The sequence below is a fragment of the Medicago sativa genome, chromosome 1 (genome assembly GCF_051527215.1).
Source record: "Medicago sativa cultivar Bolivia chromosome 1, Bolivia_mono, whole genome shotgun sequence".
Lineage (NCBI taxonomy): Eukaryota > Viridiplantae > Streptophyta > Magnoliopsida > Fabales > Fabaceae > Medicago > Medicago sativa.
In genome coordinates this window covers 92,745,522-92,760,477 of record NC_140749.1, presented here as the reverse complement: position 1 = coordinate 92,760,477, position 14,956 = coordinate 92,745,522, and the positions used below count along the sequence as shown (strand labels likewise).

Below are 14,956 nucleotides of genomic sequence, written 5' to 3'. Positions count from 1 at the left end.
TCTCAGCAACTTGGAACAGAAACGGCTTTGATTGTGCGAATACAGCAGAAGCCTATGGGATCTACGCCGGTCTGGTTCTCGCGATGGCTAGTGGCTTTCGTAAAGTTATCCTCGAAAGTGATTGCAAAGCTGTTATTGACAAGCTCAGAATCCCAGTTTTGAAAGATAGAACTTATCTTGGTGCTATCTTATCTGAGATCTGTTTCCTTAGTGGCCAGTTAGACATATGTAGATTTCATTTTACTCATAGGCATGGCAATCACGTGGCCCATACTTTAGCCCAAATTGCCCATGATAAGCCCAATGACATTTGGTGGGAGTCTGTTCCTAGCCAAGTTCAACCCATGTACATTCATGATCTTATCAATTAATTCAATCAGTCTTTTATTCAAAAAAAAAAAAACCCCAACTTAAAAACTTGTCAAAAAAAATAAAATAAACCCAACTTAAAAAATTTAGTGAGCCAAAAAAAAAAAAAAAAACCCAACTTAAAAAATTTAGTGAGCCTAAAGTTGCACTCAACCGCGTATGATTATTAGTAAGTCTAATGTCTATGGCAAAACAATACACGCAATTCCGTCAAAACAAAGAAAAACGAAGTTGCACCGTATAAAACCTGTAACCCTCTGTTTATTCTCTCACCACTTTTTATCTACCTTGCGTCAAGGGTTTCCGTTTCAGCGGGCGTTTTCGCACAATTTTGTGTAAGCATGTGATTACATAGGATCGTTTGATATTTATTGTTTTTTTGTTTGTTTGTTTGTTCTATACTCAATTTTAAAAGTCTACAAAACCCTAATTGAATATCACTAAATTTATTTAAATTACATAAAAGTATTGATCGATACCACAAGTTTTTTTCATCGTAAAAAAGTCTTTTAAAATGTTTTCAAATCATAATTAAGATCTTCTAAATTTCATAAAAGCTTTGATCAAATACCACAATAAAGTCTCGATCTAATAAATGTTTTGATTAAATACCACATGACAATGATTGAGAGAGGAAAACATGAATTATTGGTGTGTGCAACTGAAGCAGTAGAACTGGAGTTTGATTAGACTGACAACACCGAAGGAAATCACTGTAGCTTGTTGGAGAACCTTGAGGAGGTGTGGTCTGAACAATGTCAGAAGGATCAACCTGAGCTGCATTTACCGGATGTTGAGGCTTGTCATGCAACTTCCAACAACGACCAATAGTGTGTCTAAGTTGATTACAATGCTCGCATTTGGGACGAGACTTAAAGTTGGTTGGTCCTCCTCGAGAAAGATTTTGATTATTTCCAAGAGATGCACATGCAATAATATCACCCAGGGCATTGGCAACATATGGCTCAGTTGAATATCTTGGTGGTGCCAGAAGGATAGGTGTGAGTGTGTGACGTTATCCATATCAGAAACAGTAACAAATCCCAAAATTTGATCACAAGTGAAAGAGTACTCTTGATGTAAGTTATAAAGGGCTAGAAGCATGACTGCATGAAGAAGGTGTTGCATTGATCACACACTCCTTCTGTTGTTCAGCTGGATTACAAGCTTCCAAGCTTGTTTGCCGCATTAATATCTGCAATGATGCTACCGTTAGAATAACATAAACTTTTGTTAATGGAAGGTAAGGTAATGAAAGAAAAGGACCTTACCTTAACAAAAGAATTACAGAAAAACTTGAAAAATCACTTGCCATAGAAGGTATAACTTGAAAAATCCCAATTGATACAAATGGTAGCAAGAATAGAGGCTTAGTAAAAAAAATTACCAACAAAAAACTGACCAAGCACTTAGCGACGGTGAAAATAATATGAAGCATAATTTAAAGGCAAAACATGAATATGATTAAGAGTCTTCCAATGTTAATTGAACTGCATTCCATGCTTGGCAGCTTCACATTAGTCCAAATCAGCTATGCAACTAAATATGCACAGTCAGATCAGATAGTTTCGTGTGTGCAAACTCAAAAAAGCAGACAAATTAGCTCGAGATAATTAAAATTAAAACCTAAATTTCAGTAAGAGCAGATCCTTTTCAATTACTACTTTGGTCTCAAATCTAAGACAAAAAGGAGTCTTATCAGATGGTTCTAAATATAAGCAAAACCTAACTAATTTATCGTTTTTAATGCTATTATTCTCAAAATACCCTTCAATAAAATAAGTTCTCATACAAAACTAAATGAAAAGAAATATTTTGGGATTACATCAAGAAAATCAAATGGGTTAAACCACTACTCTTAAAATGTGTGGTTAGTTACAGTTTTGCTTATAATTGAACCCAGATGGAGTATCAATTAAGCAAAATGATAACAGGCTACCTAGTGTAAATCATAAATTGTGACAATAAAAAAATGGCCTGTAATTAAGCATTAGAGCTTCTGTAAGATATATTTTGCAAGAATAATTTAATGACTTTACAAACTATTGTTTTTATAATTTCAATGCTCTGTTCGCAGGTACTTCTGCTACTTTATTTTGTATATATTCTTGTTTGTTTCCCGGTAATCCAAAAAGATTAAAAGAAGACATCCAAATTTAACTTGCATATATATTTTTTTAATTCAGTATAAATAAGATACATACCTGTTAACATTGTTCATTACGATCCAAAATCTATTGGTATTGATGCAAAGAAAGCTTTCCCTTTCCGTAATATGGTACTAGTATCCTATCTTTCATTATACATTACAACCTTATTGAATTGATGAATTCATGTAAAGAAAATTTTACGAACTACTTGCAATGTTTTGCTTAACAGTAAAACACGAATCACTGAACAGATTAAGCTCATCAGTTATGTTTTAACCAAATGAACTCTGCATCACGGGCATTTGTCAAGTTTGAAATACACAACTCTCGGTTATTATAGCTTAACATTGTATATGAACTATGTATGATGCAGTATTTCTATGCTGAGCATAGAGCAGCCAAAAGTAAATTGGAATGGAGTTCAACCACAAACCTACATGAAGACCTAAAATAATAGTTTGAGGAGTACCTAAAGATTGGGAGAGACAGGAAAACCATAAAATTTGAGCTAGATGATAAGATATGAGAGGCCTTGAAATTTCTTGTGCCTGTCTGATCTGTTCATGCCCAAAATGTAAAATGATCAGATAAGATTGTATTATTTCTTATTACATGAATTAAATGAGGTGTGTTAATAAAAGAAAGTTACTACTTCCTTATTTTCTCGTTAACATGAACAACAAAATAGCGTATGTCCAACATAAGTAGCTCAATTAGAAATTCAGTCCTAGATATATTTTAACTATAATAACATAAGAAACAGTGATCTTTAATAAGCAGCCAAAGTTTAGCAGGTAGTTGTGTGAAATCGCATTGCAATGTAATGACATACGAAAATATCAAGTAAACTTTGCAGAAGAAAGTATCTGACAAGATGCAATGATTGTAATATGGGCAACAATGTTTTTTTCTTCACAAGATATAGGGAACAATGTTGACAAAGGTGGATGACAGTTTATGATAGATGACCAAAATTTCAACATATAAACTTGGGTTTGCGACTCATTGTGCCACCAAGGCAGATAGCACTTCACAAGCTGCCACAATTGGCGCAAAATCTGTCATCATTTCGCTATGACAGAAACTTAAGACAAATTTCCTTAAAACTAATCCATGCAAAATATCATTTCAATCCCGCTCATGATCATGAACATCAATCCAAGTTTTCACCAAACACACTACCATAGTTGATTAAAGAAGAATAAGAAAAACAATGGAAACAAATACAAATTAAACCAGACAGATATGAACATATCAAGGCCATAACAGTCGATTTCGAATAATCACTATTACAGCATTTAACATTTATTTGGCTTGCAATTGATTTGTGGTGTTTATAGACTAAGCCTACAATGCACAACTTCAAAAGTATGATGCAGTCCTTATGTAATAATCTGCATATAGAATCAACTACAACTATATAAGCATGACCTAGCAATCAAATGCAAATAAGCAAAAGGAACCTTCAAGCTGTTAGCTGTTCACTTGCTCTATCACTTTTAGCCTCTCCTTCGTCTGAATCAGCAGTTTCAGTTGTTTTCTCTACCAGCTCTGACTCAGTAGCAGTGGCATCAGAGCTCTCTGACTCTGTTTCCTTGTTACCATGCATCATGGAAGTTAATATAATTCCAGGTCCTTTTTTATTTTTAGCAGCTTCTACTGCCTCAGCCTCCTTAGCCTTAGCTTCAGCTTTCAATCTTTCCTTCTCCTCCATCAGTTTGGCCAAGTCCTCTTCTCTCCCTTCTTTTCTCAACTCCACCTTAACAAACTCTTGGAATTCCTCATCAAAGTCGACCCCATAGTCATCCAACAACATATCAACAATCTGAAGCATATCATCCAACTTTCCTGCCTCGCTCAGCACCTTCATCATGAACTGATAGCTAGCAACATCCATCTTGAGCTTCTTCACCATTAGGTCAAAGAAAGACTTGGCATCATCAACCTTCCCAACTTTAACCAACCTATTGTAAACAGCCAAGTTAGGCCTCAAACCCAACTCCACCATTTTTTTGAAATAGCGTCATCAGGCCTGTTCTCTTTGAAACAAGTATCCATCAACAAGCCATACGTATACTCATCATGGTTCACTCCTTTGCCCTCCATTCCATTTCTCCATAAACCTCCTCAGCTTCCAAAATCATCCCATTATTACACAACTGCTCAATCAAGTTATTAAATGACAACGTATCCGGCTTGCAACGAGACTCACCCATGCTCCTGAAAACCTCAATCGCCTCCTTGAATTTTCCCTCAGCACAATAACCATCCACCATGACATTAAAGCTTCCCAAATTAACAGCCAACTTAACAGGAGGATTATGCTCCTTGATCATCCTATCAAAAAGCTTCATTGCCTCATCAAATTTCCCATTCTTGGCAAGAGCATCAAGCACCGAATTATAAGCAATGTCATTCATCTTCTTTCCCTCTACAAAAACCTCTTGATAACACTCCATAGCTTCCTTCTCCATCCCCTTGAGAAAATAACCCGTCATCAAACACCCCAAAACAGAATCCCCATCAGAACTCCTGGCATGACCCAACATCAAATAATGATAAACCAGAGGGGTCAGGTGCAAAACCGGAAGCATCCATTTGATTCTTAATATCTAAAGCACGATCAAGCCTATTGTTATCAACCAAACCCTTAACAAGAATGCGGAAAGTGGTAAGCGAAGGGTTAACAGGAGCATCCTTGATGAACTGTTTGAAATTCTCAAGAGCAGTATCAGGTTTGCGGCAATCGAGATAAGTCTGAAAGATAGGATTGTGAGTGATGATATTGGGAACAATGCCAGCTTGAGTAATGAAACGGTGGAGGGATAGAAGATCGGAATAGCGAGACTGACGGAGGAGGGCTGATAGGACAGCATTGACGGTGAAGATGGTTGGGCGGCAATTGGAATAAATAGAGTGGCGCATGTAGAGTGCAGCTTCATCGAGATCGTTTTTGCTGATTAAGGTTAGAATAGTGTTGTGAAGGTTGACACGGTTACCGGTTAGGGGAGTTTAGGGTTACTGGGGTTGAGATGATAGGGTGGAGATTGTGATTTAAGGTTTGGATTGGGTGATTGTTGATGGTTGAGGTTAAAGGCGGAGAGAGGTTCGATGCGAAGGAGAGAAAGCGTGAACAGAATATACGGATGTTGCGGTTAGGTTGTGCGACGGTTTTCAGGCTGGTGAGGAATGTTGCTTTCGAGAGTGCCATGCCCGTGGTTGAGTGTGAGAGGAAGATGGACTATAAACACCTGCACTTCTACCAATTCTTAAAAAAAAAATTCGTTCAACAAAAAAATATTACTTTAATTTAGTTAAAATTTTACATTTAATCTATACTATTGATTTTAAAATATTATACCAATTTTTTTTAACATAAGTTGATTATTTAAATTAAATTAAATTTATTTCTATGAGCTTATCTCAATCGGTAAGAACAATGCATAATATATGTAAAATCCGAGTCTTTTCAAATAAAAAACCTCTTGTCTTTTATGTATCATGAATATCTCAACAAATTTTACGTATAAAATCTTATATTATATCTTAATTTTTAAAAAGGTTTCAATTAGTTGTGTAAATAAAAGGTTTCAATAAGTTTTATTTTGAGGAAATAAAAAAGGCTTCAATTAATTATTATTTTATATTTTAGCATCGTATTGTAATTCAAATGTTAAGTATAAATAAAAGAATTCCTCAAAAAAGTATAAATAAAAGAAGTTTTTGGTAAACAACTATTCACATACTTTGAGCACGAACCGAAACAATTTTTGGTAATCACCTATTCACATATTTTGGACATAAATGGAAACATTTTATTTTGAGCTAACCTTTTATATTCTCCACGTTTGACAAACACCACTACTATTATTCTTTTAAATGTAGTACTTTAATTTTTATATGATATATATCAATCACTTTCTAGTGATACTTTGATTTTTGTTTTATATAATATATCAACACTTTCTAATAATGTTTACATACACATAAAGTTTGTTATAGTTTTTTTAAGAAAAAAATTACCTTTATTTTTATAAAAATAATCATTTTTAGGAATATTGCATCTGTTTATCATAGTTTTTTTTTATAAAAAATCTAAAAACAACTTTAAATGAGAAACCGGTAAGAGTGGTTTTAAAAAAATAGTTTTTGTTACATGAAAGAGAGGAGAAGTGTAAAAAAATCCTTTTACAATAATGGAGTAGTTTTATAATAAAAAATCCTTTTTATATAGTTAAATATGCAAACAAACTATAAATGTTTTTTATTACAATAAATAAATACAAGATGAATTCTGATTTTTAATAGACTCTAAAAAAACATGGGTCATTTTCATTGGTTCTCTCACTCCATATGAGGTTCATGTGCTTGCCGTAATTTTTTACAATTATTTTGGTTTGCATTGATCTGAATTTTGTGGACAGAAAGAATAATAAGCTTTTTAGTTTTAAAGAAAAATCTATTTTGCAGCTGTTAGATAAAGTAAAATTGATCTCTTTGAGGTGGTTGAAGACAAAATATACTAACTTTTCTTTTGACTATCATATGTGGTGGGTAAACCGTTAGCTTTTTTGAGTATTGGTTGATGTCTCTGTTGTCTTGCTTGTAATGTTGTAAACTTCTAGTAGTCTTTTCCGGTACACCTTGTACTAAAGGGATTATCATTTTGTTGTTTTTTTTTTTTTTTTTGATATACACTCATTTCGTCTCACAATATGTGTCATCTTTCTTAAAAATTTTGTCTCAAATTACTTGTCCCTTTTATAATACCAATATAGTATTTATTATTATTTTCCACTAACATACCATTGTTTATTGCATTTCAATAATGAAAAATGCTAACAAGTGCCTTTGGGCATCTGTTTAGAAACTAAAAGTAAAAACTTTATCATGGAAATTATGTATTTAACTTATTGAAATACCAAAAAATAACTTTTTTTTTACATAGAATTTAACAATTGTTTCCTTTTTTTAATCTTTAACTAATGTTATAAGGCACTTGTTAAAGTAGCCCTTCAATCATCTATAACTATTCTACTAATTATAATTAGGGAAATACTATCTTGTGCTCTCAAAGCACAAGTCAATGAGTCAAATATATAATTTTTTTATTGGAATTCGTGCATTGAATTTAATTTTTTTACCTTTTAATTGAATGCATAAGTATTAATGAAATACTTCTATTTTTGGGTTGATTAAGGGCACAAGTTAGCACGACCTTTATTATTAATAAAAATATTTTAGTAAATGATACATATTTTACTAATTATTTTTTGAAATATGTATCTGTTTCAAAAAACAATTAGTAAAATATGTATCGTTTACTTTTTTTTTCTTCAAAAAAAAAAGTAAATGATACATATTTTACTAATTATTTTTTGAAACAGATACATATTTTACGGTGAATTCTAGGGTGAGGGTCCAATTATGTCCCTCACCGGTGGACCACTATTAAGAAGCGTCAGATTAATCAAATTACGCACATCTTATTGTACACCGTCTACACTAGATCACAAATATCTTCTTCTCTCACTAGTAAAAACCATGGCTCTAGGGTCAAGTTATTTCCACAACCATTGTCTGGGTTAAAAATTGATGTGAAACACAATTACTTGTCCATCCACACAAATGGAAATTCAGTCCTCGTTCCATGACATAATTTTACAAATTCCAAATTTTTCCCATTATGCTTCGATGGTAAAATTGAAAAACCACATCGTTAATATCAAGCACGCAATGGAAAATTTAAGTTATAAAAGTTTTTTTACTTCAGAAAATAATATAAGGGTGTTTTAAAAAACTTAGCAACTGTACGTTTCCATTTTCATTTTGTCAATGGTGATATTTTTCAGGGCACTTATAGATCTTGACATGAGAAAAACATTAATGGAGGCTTTGATATCAACATAGTTCTAGCAGTTTCTTTTTTCTAGCCTATCGAGTACTTACGTCTTCATATTTTATCAGTTGATTTGAGTATTCACGGTGGAGAGAGAGTGAGATTGGCTAAGAGAGAAAGAACATTAATTCAGTGTGGTAAAGCCTAAAGAGATCGTGTAAGCCTTGTTTAATCTAACGGTTAAGTTGAGTGCTCCACCGGTGAGGGACTTAATAGAGCCCTCACCCTAGAATCCACCCTAGAATCAACTAATTAATCATTTGCGTAAAAACTCAAATAGGACAAGATAGATGGAGTGTATCATTTGGTTTGTTATAAAAAAAAAACTCAAAAAATAATCTCGAAAGTATTAAAATGTTAAGATCATTTTTGTTTGGGTTAAATATGTTTTTGGTCCCTATAAATATACCAACTTTTCATTTTAGTCCCTTTAAAATTTTCCTTCAACTTTTAGTCCCTATAAAATTTTTAATCACTACTTTTGGTCCCTATTTTAAAGTAAAATCATATGTAGAATTCATATTTTTGAATAAAATTTTGCAGAAAAATTCATAATATTATAAGAATCTCTCCCAAAAAAATTTAGAATTTTTTAACAAAACATGAATTTAATATGAATTTTTATATTTTTTATGGTTAAAAATTCATATTTAATTTGTATTTTGTTAAAAAATTCTAATTTTTTTTGGGAAATATTTTTACAATATTCTACACATTTCTGCATAATTTCATTAAAAAAATACAAAAATTAACTTTAAAATAGGGACCAAAAGTTGTGATTGAAAATTTTATAGGGACTAAAAGTTGAAGGAAAATTTTATAGGGACTAAAACGAAAAATTGATATATTTATAGGGACCAAAAACATATTTAACCCTTTTTGTTTTGTAACAAAGAACCTTTTGCCAATTCTCCCTTCAAAAAAAGAACCTTGCCAATTTTTGATTAGAAGTTAGTTTTTCAATTTTTTTAGAGGGGTTAAGGCGTGGGTGCCACGTTAACAGAGTAAATTTACGTGAAGAAACACGCACGCAGAAGAAAGGACCCCACTCTCAGATTCACTCTTCAACAACGAACGCATCACAGGAAACACGAAACACAATCTGGCTTCCAAGGTTGAATTCAACCACCATTTTTTTCAATCAATCAATCAATCAATCAATCAATCATCATCGTTATTCTCTTACCCTAATTAACTTTACTCTTTTCCTTTTCTCAGGATCAGGATGTACAAGAGAGCAAGGAACAGCGTCCACAAACCCCTTCGCGATCTCTCCAATCGAGAGCTCGGTCACTTACCTGCCAGAGTTTTCCCTAACCGCCTTGCCGCCTCCGAGGTCACCATTTACCCCTCTCTCTCTCTCTCTACCAATTTTCGAAATCAAATAATTAGGGTTTCAAAACAAAACATATGAATGTGTTTCCTGTAATCTGATTAATTAATTAATTAATTGATGTTATTACGTGATTTAGGATCTTGTTCTTCGACTTGATGTATTCAAAAAGCTCGATAAGCACAGAGGCTGTGTCAACACTGTATGCTTCAATGCAGATGGTGACATTCTGCTTTCAGGTTCTGATGATAGGAGGATTATTCTCTGGGATTGGGAAACCGGCCGTATTAAGCTCTCCTTCCATTCCGGTCATAGTAACAATGTTTTCCAGGCTAAGTTCATGCCTCACTCCCATGATCGTAGCATTGTCACTTGTGCTGCTGATGGCCAGGTATCCATCACTTTCACTCACATAATCATCATTCTTATTATTATGTCATTAGGCCCTTTTACTAAAACAATGTAAACTATCAATTTTAGGTGAGACATGCTCAGCTTCTTGAAGATGGACGTGTGGAAACCAAGTTATTGGGCAGGCATCAAGGACGGGCTCATAAGTTGGCTATCGAGCCTGGGAGCCCTCATATATTTTACACTTGTGGTGAAGATGGATTAGTTCAGCATGTGAGTCATTGCATTTTTTTCATACCAATAGTTTTTCGTTCTTTATCGATTAGTCCTCTCTCACCAACTATCTTTACAGTTTGATCTTAGAACTGGGACTGCAACAGAGCTTTTCACCTGCAAGCCACTTAAGGATAGTTGGAATTACATGCCAGTCATCCATCTTAATGCAATTGCAATTGATCCAAGGAACCCAAATCTCTTTGCGGTGGCTGGGTCTGATGAGTATACCCGACTTTTTGATATCCGCAAGTATAAATGGGATGCATCCACTGATTTTGGTCAACCGACTGACTACTTTTGCCCTCCGCACTTGATTGGTGATGAGAGAGTAGGAATAACAGGCCTGGCCTTTTCTGAACAAAGGGAGCTTCTTGTGTCATACAATGATGAATTTATTTACCTTTTTACACAAGATATGGGTTTGGGACTGGACCCTGTTCCCGGATCCCCTACATCTGTGGATAGTGATACAAGTGAAGCAGGAGGCAGTCATGGATCTGCACAATCTCCATCAAACACAGATGCTGATGTTAAAATTGCCCCTCAAGTTTTCAAAGGACACAGGAATTGCGAGACAGTGAAGGGTGTTAATTTCTTTGGGCCTAATTGTGAGTATGTGGTGAGTGGGTCAGACTGTGGTCGTATTTTCACATGGAAGAAGAAAGGTGGTGAGCTTATTCGTGTCATGGAAGCAGACAAGCATGTTGTGAACTGTATCGAGTCTCATCCTCATTCAACAGTTCTTGCAAGCAGCGGTATTGAGCATGACATCAAGATATGGACTCCAAAGGCCCTCGAGAAAGCTACTTTGCCAAAAAATATTGAGCAGGTATGAATTCAGTCTTCTTGAGCTAGTTAATGCATTTCAGAACTCGACCAAAAATCATATATTATCTTATGTGGATGATGCCTTTTATGCTTCGAACTAGTTAGTGCACTTACAGCACAAGTTAAGGAAATCAATATAGAAATGTTGTGTTGGAAAGAGGTATTTAATTTTTTTAGAGCTTTGAAATTGTTATTTTCAATATAAACTTCTATGTTTATTTTCCTTAACAAGTGCCCGTAGGGCACATGTTAGCATGACGCAAGTTTTATTTATATATATCTCTCTAACTGGGACAGTTTTCATAAAATCTTCATTTAAAAAATAAAATTAGAACCCAAATAAATAATCTGAAGATATTGTCCAAAGCTTTTTTTGGTCATCTTTCCTCTAACTACCCCTGGCTGACATTCAATCTCAACAAGTTCAAGAATATACTAGTCTGGTATCACCCACACCACAAATATTAAAAACCTCAACTCTTATCCTCTACAACAAATCTTCCCTTGACCAGACTGTGGTTATTTGATTATGTAGTCCAGGGCAAAGTTGTAGTATGCTTGCTTATTAACTGGTTCAGTGCCAAAGCATTTTTTTTACCTATAAAAGTAATGTTTTCTATTAGAATAATTAATGAAGGGTGATTTATTGAAGGTCACAACAGTTAAAGCCGAGTCATTTCTGTTATTATGTGTTGAGCATAATATGAAATCCTATGATGAAGTATTGAACACACACACACACACACACACGGGAAATAATCTTTCCCAGATCAGTTGTTTTTAGAGCTCGTGATTTTGGTTTAAAATAATCTTTTAAGGAAAATATTTGATTTTCTGGCCACAACAGTTCATACGGGGATTTCTTTAGATTAGTAGTGTTTGAATAATGGACTGGGCCTATTTGACCATGTGAAATGGGGACTAATCCAGACAGCAGCACGGTTAAGACCTAAATAACATAATAACAAGGTTTGAACATGCTGGCCATGGGGAGTTGGGTGGGTGTTATGAATGCAAAGCCTGATAAGTACTATGATCTCACAAATAATTTTATGAAATAGCAGTAATACTTTTTACCCGATTTAAAATGCTTCTAAATTGATAAAAGAAAATTTAATATCCTCGTCTTGGAAAGTCCTTAACCAACATCATTTTAACATTGGTACTGGTCTGTTATTGTTAAATGATTTATCATATGAATATTGATGTTTATGTTACACGAGTGAACTATTAAGCAGCAGAGGAACTAATTTCTCTGCTGTTACTTTGAAAAAGGTTGTCATATTTGATGAAATTCGTTGGTTTGAGAGTGATGATGATGAGGACGACAACGACGACGATGACAATTTTATTGATGAAATGTTTGATGATGATGATGATATGTTTGATGATGATGATGATGATGATTGCGATGATATGTTTGATTATGATGATGATAATGAGGACAAGGATGACGATGAAGATTGTGATGATGAAGACGACGACGATCATATTAATGAATGTGACAAAGGCGGTGTCAATGATTGTAATGATGATGACAACAATGGTGTTGGTGATGATAATAATGATGACAATGGCAAAGATGATAATTTTTCTGGTGGTTTGTAATGATGCGAATTGATAATACTTTTGTGTGTCCGACAGAAACCCAAGGCTAGGGGCTGGATGTACCAGATAGCTTCTCAGGAAGACCTGATGTTGCAACTGTTTTCACTTCCAAGACGGAGGGCTAGGACAGAAAACACTGCAGAACACTCAACTGCAGATCAAGAACTTTTAGACTTGATACTGACATTCAATACTATTAGCGACGATTCTACCGACGATGATGGTGATGATGGAGATGCAATCAACCAAGATGACTTGTTCAGTTGAGTTGAGTTGTGCTTGTTGACAATGTTAGTCAATTGTATATATAACATAGGTTTAAGAATAACTGTTGAGTAGAATTTTTTTTTTTTTTTAACCGTACTTCGTGCGTATACAACTGCCCTTAAATTTTATTTGTGGTCTTCTGTTTTTTTATGAAGTTTGATCTATAGCACACACATTATTACTTCTTTGAGTTCGGGTATGCTTCATTTAGGTTAAGCTCCATTTACTCCATTTAGGATATGGATGCAAGACATGTGGCAAAAAAATATCTAACGGTTGAGATTTTAAATTAAAAAACAATAAAAGGTTGTTGTGATATGAGAGAAGAAGGGAAGATGATTTTGTTTGTTATTATTATGTATTTTTATTAAACAAATATTTGTTTTTTAATTTAAAATCTCAACCGGTACATATTTTTTTTGCCACATGTCTTGCATCCAAACCCTAAATGGAGTAAATGGAGCTTAGCCTAAATGGAGCATAGCCGATGTAAATTAGCCGTTTTTACCATTTTCAATGGCAATACCATTCAACACCCACTTTTTCAATCATTTTCTCTCTCTTCTACCTAATAATTCAACAAGTATTCTCTTCAATGGTTTTTCATTCAACACTCCACCCCACCATTTTTTATTTCATATTCTTATTTAATTTTATATTTTTGTTTTTATAATTACAGAAAATTACAATTATCGATTATAATTAAATTAAAATAATAAACACTTAACAATTTATTTTTTAGTTTTATGTAAAAACAAAATTTATTTAAATAATTTATTTTTATTTTCTTTATTTAAAATGCAATACAATAAACTAAACACGCGACACACAAATAACTTAAAATAATTTATTTTGAAAATTGTTGGGATTTTGGTAGCTAAATGGGTAATCAGAAGAATTATGGGTATTGAAATGATTATGATTGAGATCCATTTCACTAAAAAGAAGTTTAAAACTTCAAAAGAAAAGCTAATAGAAAAATAATAATAAGATTAAGATGATAGAAAGATAATAATAAGATTAAGATAGTGAAAAGGTTTTTTTTTTCTGTGTCCAAATCAAATGAACCAAGTCTCTATTTATAAAAAAAAATCATGAATTTTGGTAAAAAAATAAATTAATTTGCAGTGAAATAATTGAGTTCAAATTACTAAGATAAGAGAAATCTCAATCAAAATTTGCCACGTGGCGGCTACGGGCCCCGCATGGCAGAATTCAACTAAGACCATATGCAATGGCTTATTGAATGCTGACCTTAAACATGTTGAAGCCTGTTGAAGCCATTGGAAGAGCCTTGTTGAAGATGAGCTGGAGGAGTTGGGTGATGAATCAATTCAACTTGTTGAATCCTGCACCGCGTTGCCACGTGTCGTCATCTGGTTGGTTAAAAAGCGCATGTGCTTTACAAGAGCAAACAAGGCGCGTGAAGAAGGAGAGGAAGCGGAGAGAGAAATGTTTAGTGGGTGGCACAGTACACGTGGCGCGTTATTACAGGCTGCTTGGATTTTTATCTTCTTAATAATTTGGACTCAATTATTTCATTGCAAATAAATTTTTTTTATTTTATTTTTTTACCAAAATTCGTGATTTTTTTTCTCTATAAATAGAGACTTGGATCATTTCATTTGGACACAGAAAAAAAAATCAAGTTTTTCACTCTCTTAATCTCATTATTAGTCTTTCTTTTAAAGTTTTAGTCTTTGATTAGTGAAATGGATCCCAATAACAATCAATTCAACACCCAAAATTCTTCTGATTACCCATTTAGCTACCAAAATCCCAACAATTATCAACACCCAAATCAATTTCTCAACCAACATCCTCAAAACCCAAATCAATTTCCCAACCAATATCCTCAAATTGGTTGTGTGTTGT

The 14,956-nt window shown here is 33.7% G+C and overlaps 1 protein-coding gene and 1 pseudogene across 3 annotated transcripts; one reads left to right on the top strand and one right to left on the bottom strand.

Annotated features, from left to right (window-relative positions):
- Positions 1-886: 886 nt before the first annotated feature.
- LOC146959232 (pentatricopeptide repeat-containing protein At3g49240, mitochondrial pseudogene) lies at positions 887-5,736 on the bottom strand (annotated as a pseudogene). Its single transcript, XR_015024839.1, has 3 exons — positions 3,983-5,736; positions 2,989-3,076; positions 887-1,564 (listed from the first exon to the last, which is right to left on the bottom strand). The product of XR_015024839.1 is annotated as a pentatricopeptide repeat-containing protein At3g49240, mitochondrial pseudogene (transcript).
- Positions 5,737-9,465: 3,729 nt separating this feature from the next.
- LOC146959231 (uncharacterized) lies at positions 9,466-13,235 on the top strand. 2 transcript variants are annotated; one of them, XM_085740782.1, is made up of 6 exons: positions 9,466-9,532; positions 9,637-9,754; positions 9,891-10,142; positions 10,232-10,375; positions 10,455-11,207; positions 12,851-13,235. In XM_085740782.1, exons 2-6 carry the CDS (start codon positions 9,644-9,646, stop codon positions 13,079-13,081), a joined length of 1,491 nt encoding a protein of 496 aa, XP_085596908.1. In that variant the 5' UTR covers positions 9,466-9,532; positions 9,637-9,643; the 3' UTR covers positions 13,082-13,235. The 2 variants fall into 2 exon arrangements, with proteins under 2 accessions (XP_085596908.1, XP_085596907.1); XM_085740781.1 differs by having other exon boundaries at positions 12,482-13,235.
- Positions 13,236-14,956: the final 1,721 nt, after the last annotated feature.

Bases quoted from the DNA above. Each gene is read 5' to 3' on its own strand.
- LOC146959231 (XM_085740781.1), top strand. From the start codon at position 9,644: ATGTACAAGAGAGCAAGGAACAGCGTCCACAAACCCCTTCGCGATCTC. The intron at 9,755-9,890 runs GTCACCATTTAC...TACGTGATTTAG, and splicing joins ACCGCCTTGCCGCCTCCGAG to GATCTTGTTCTTCGACTTGA. The intron at 11,208-12,481 runs GTATGAATTCAG...ACTTTGAAAAAG, and splicing joins TGCCAAAAAATATTGAGCAG to GTTGTCATATTTGATGAAAT.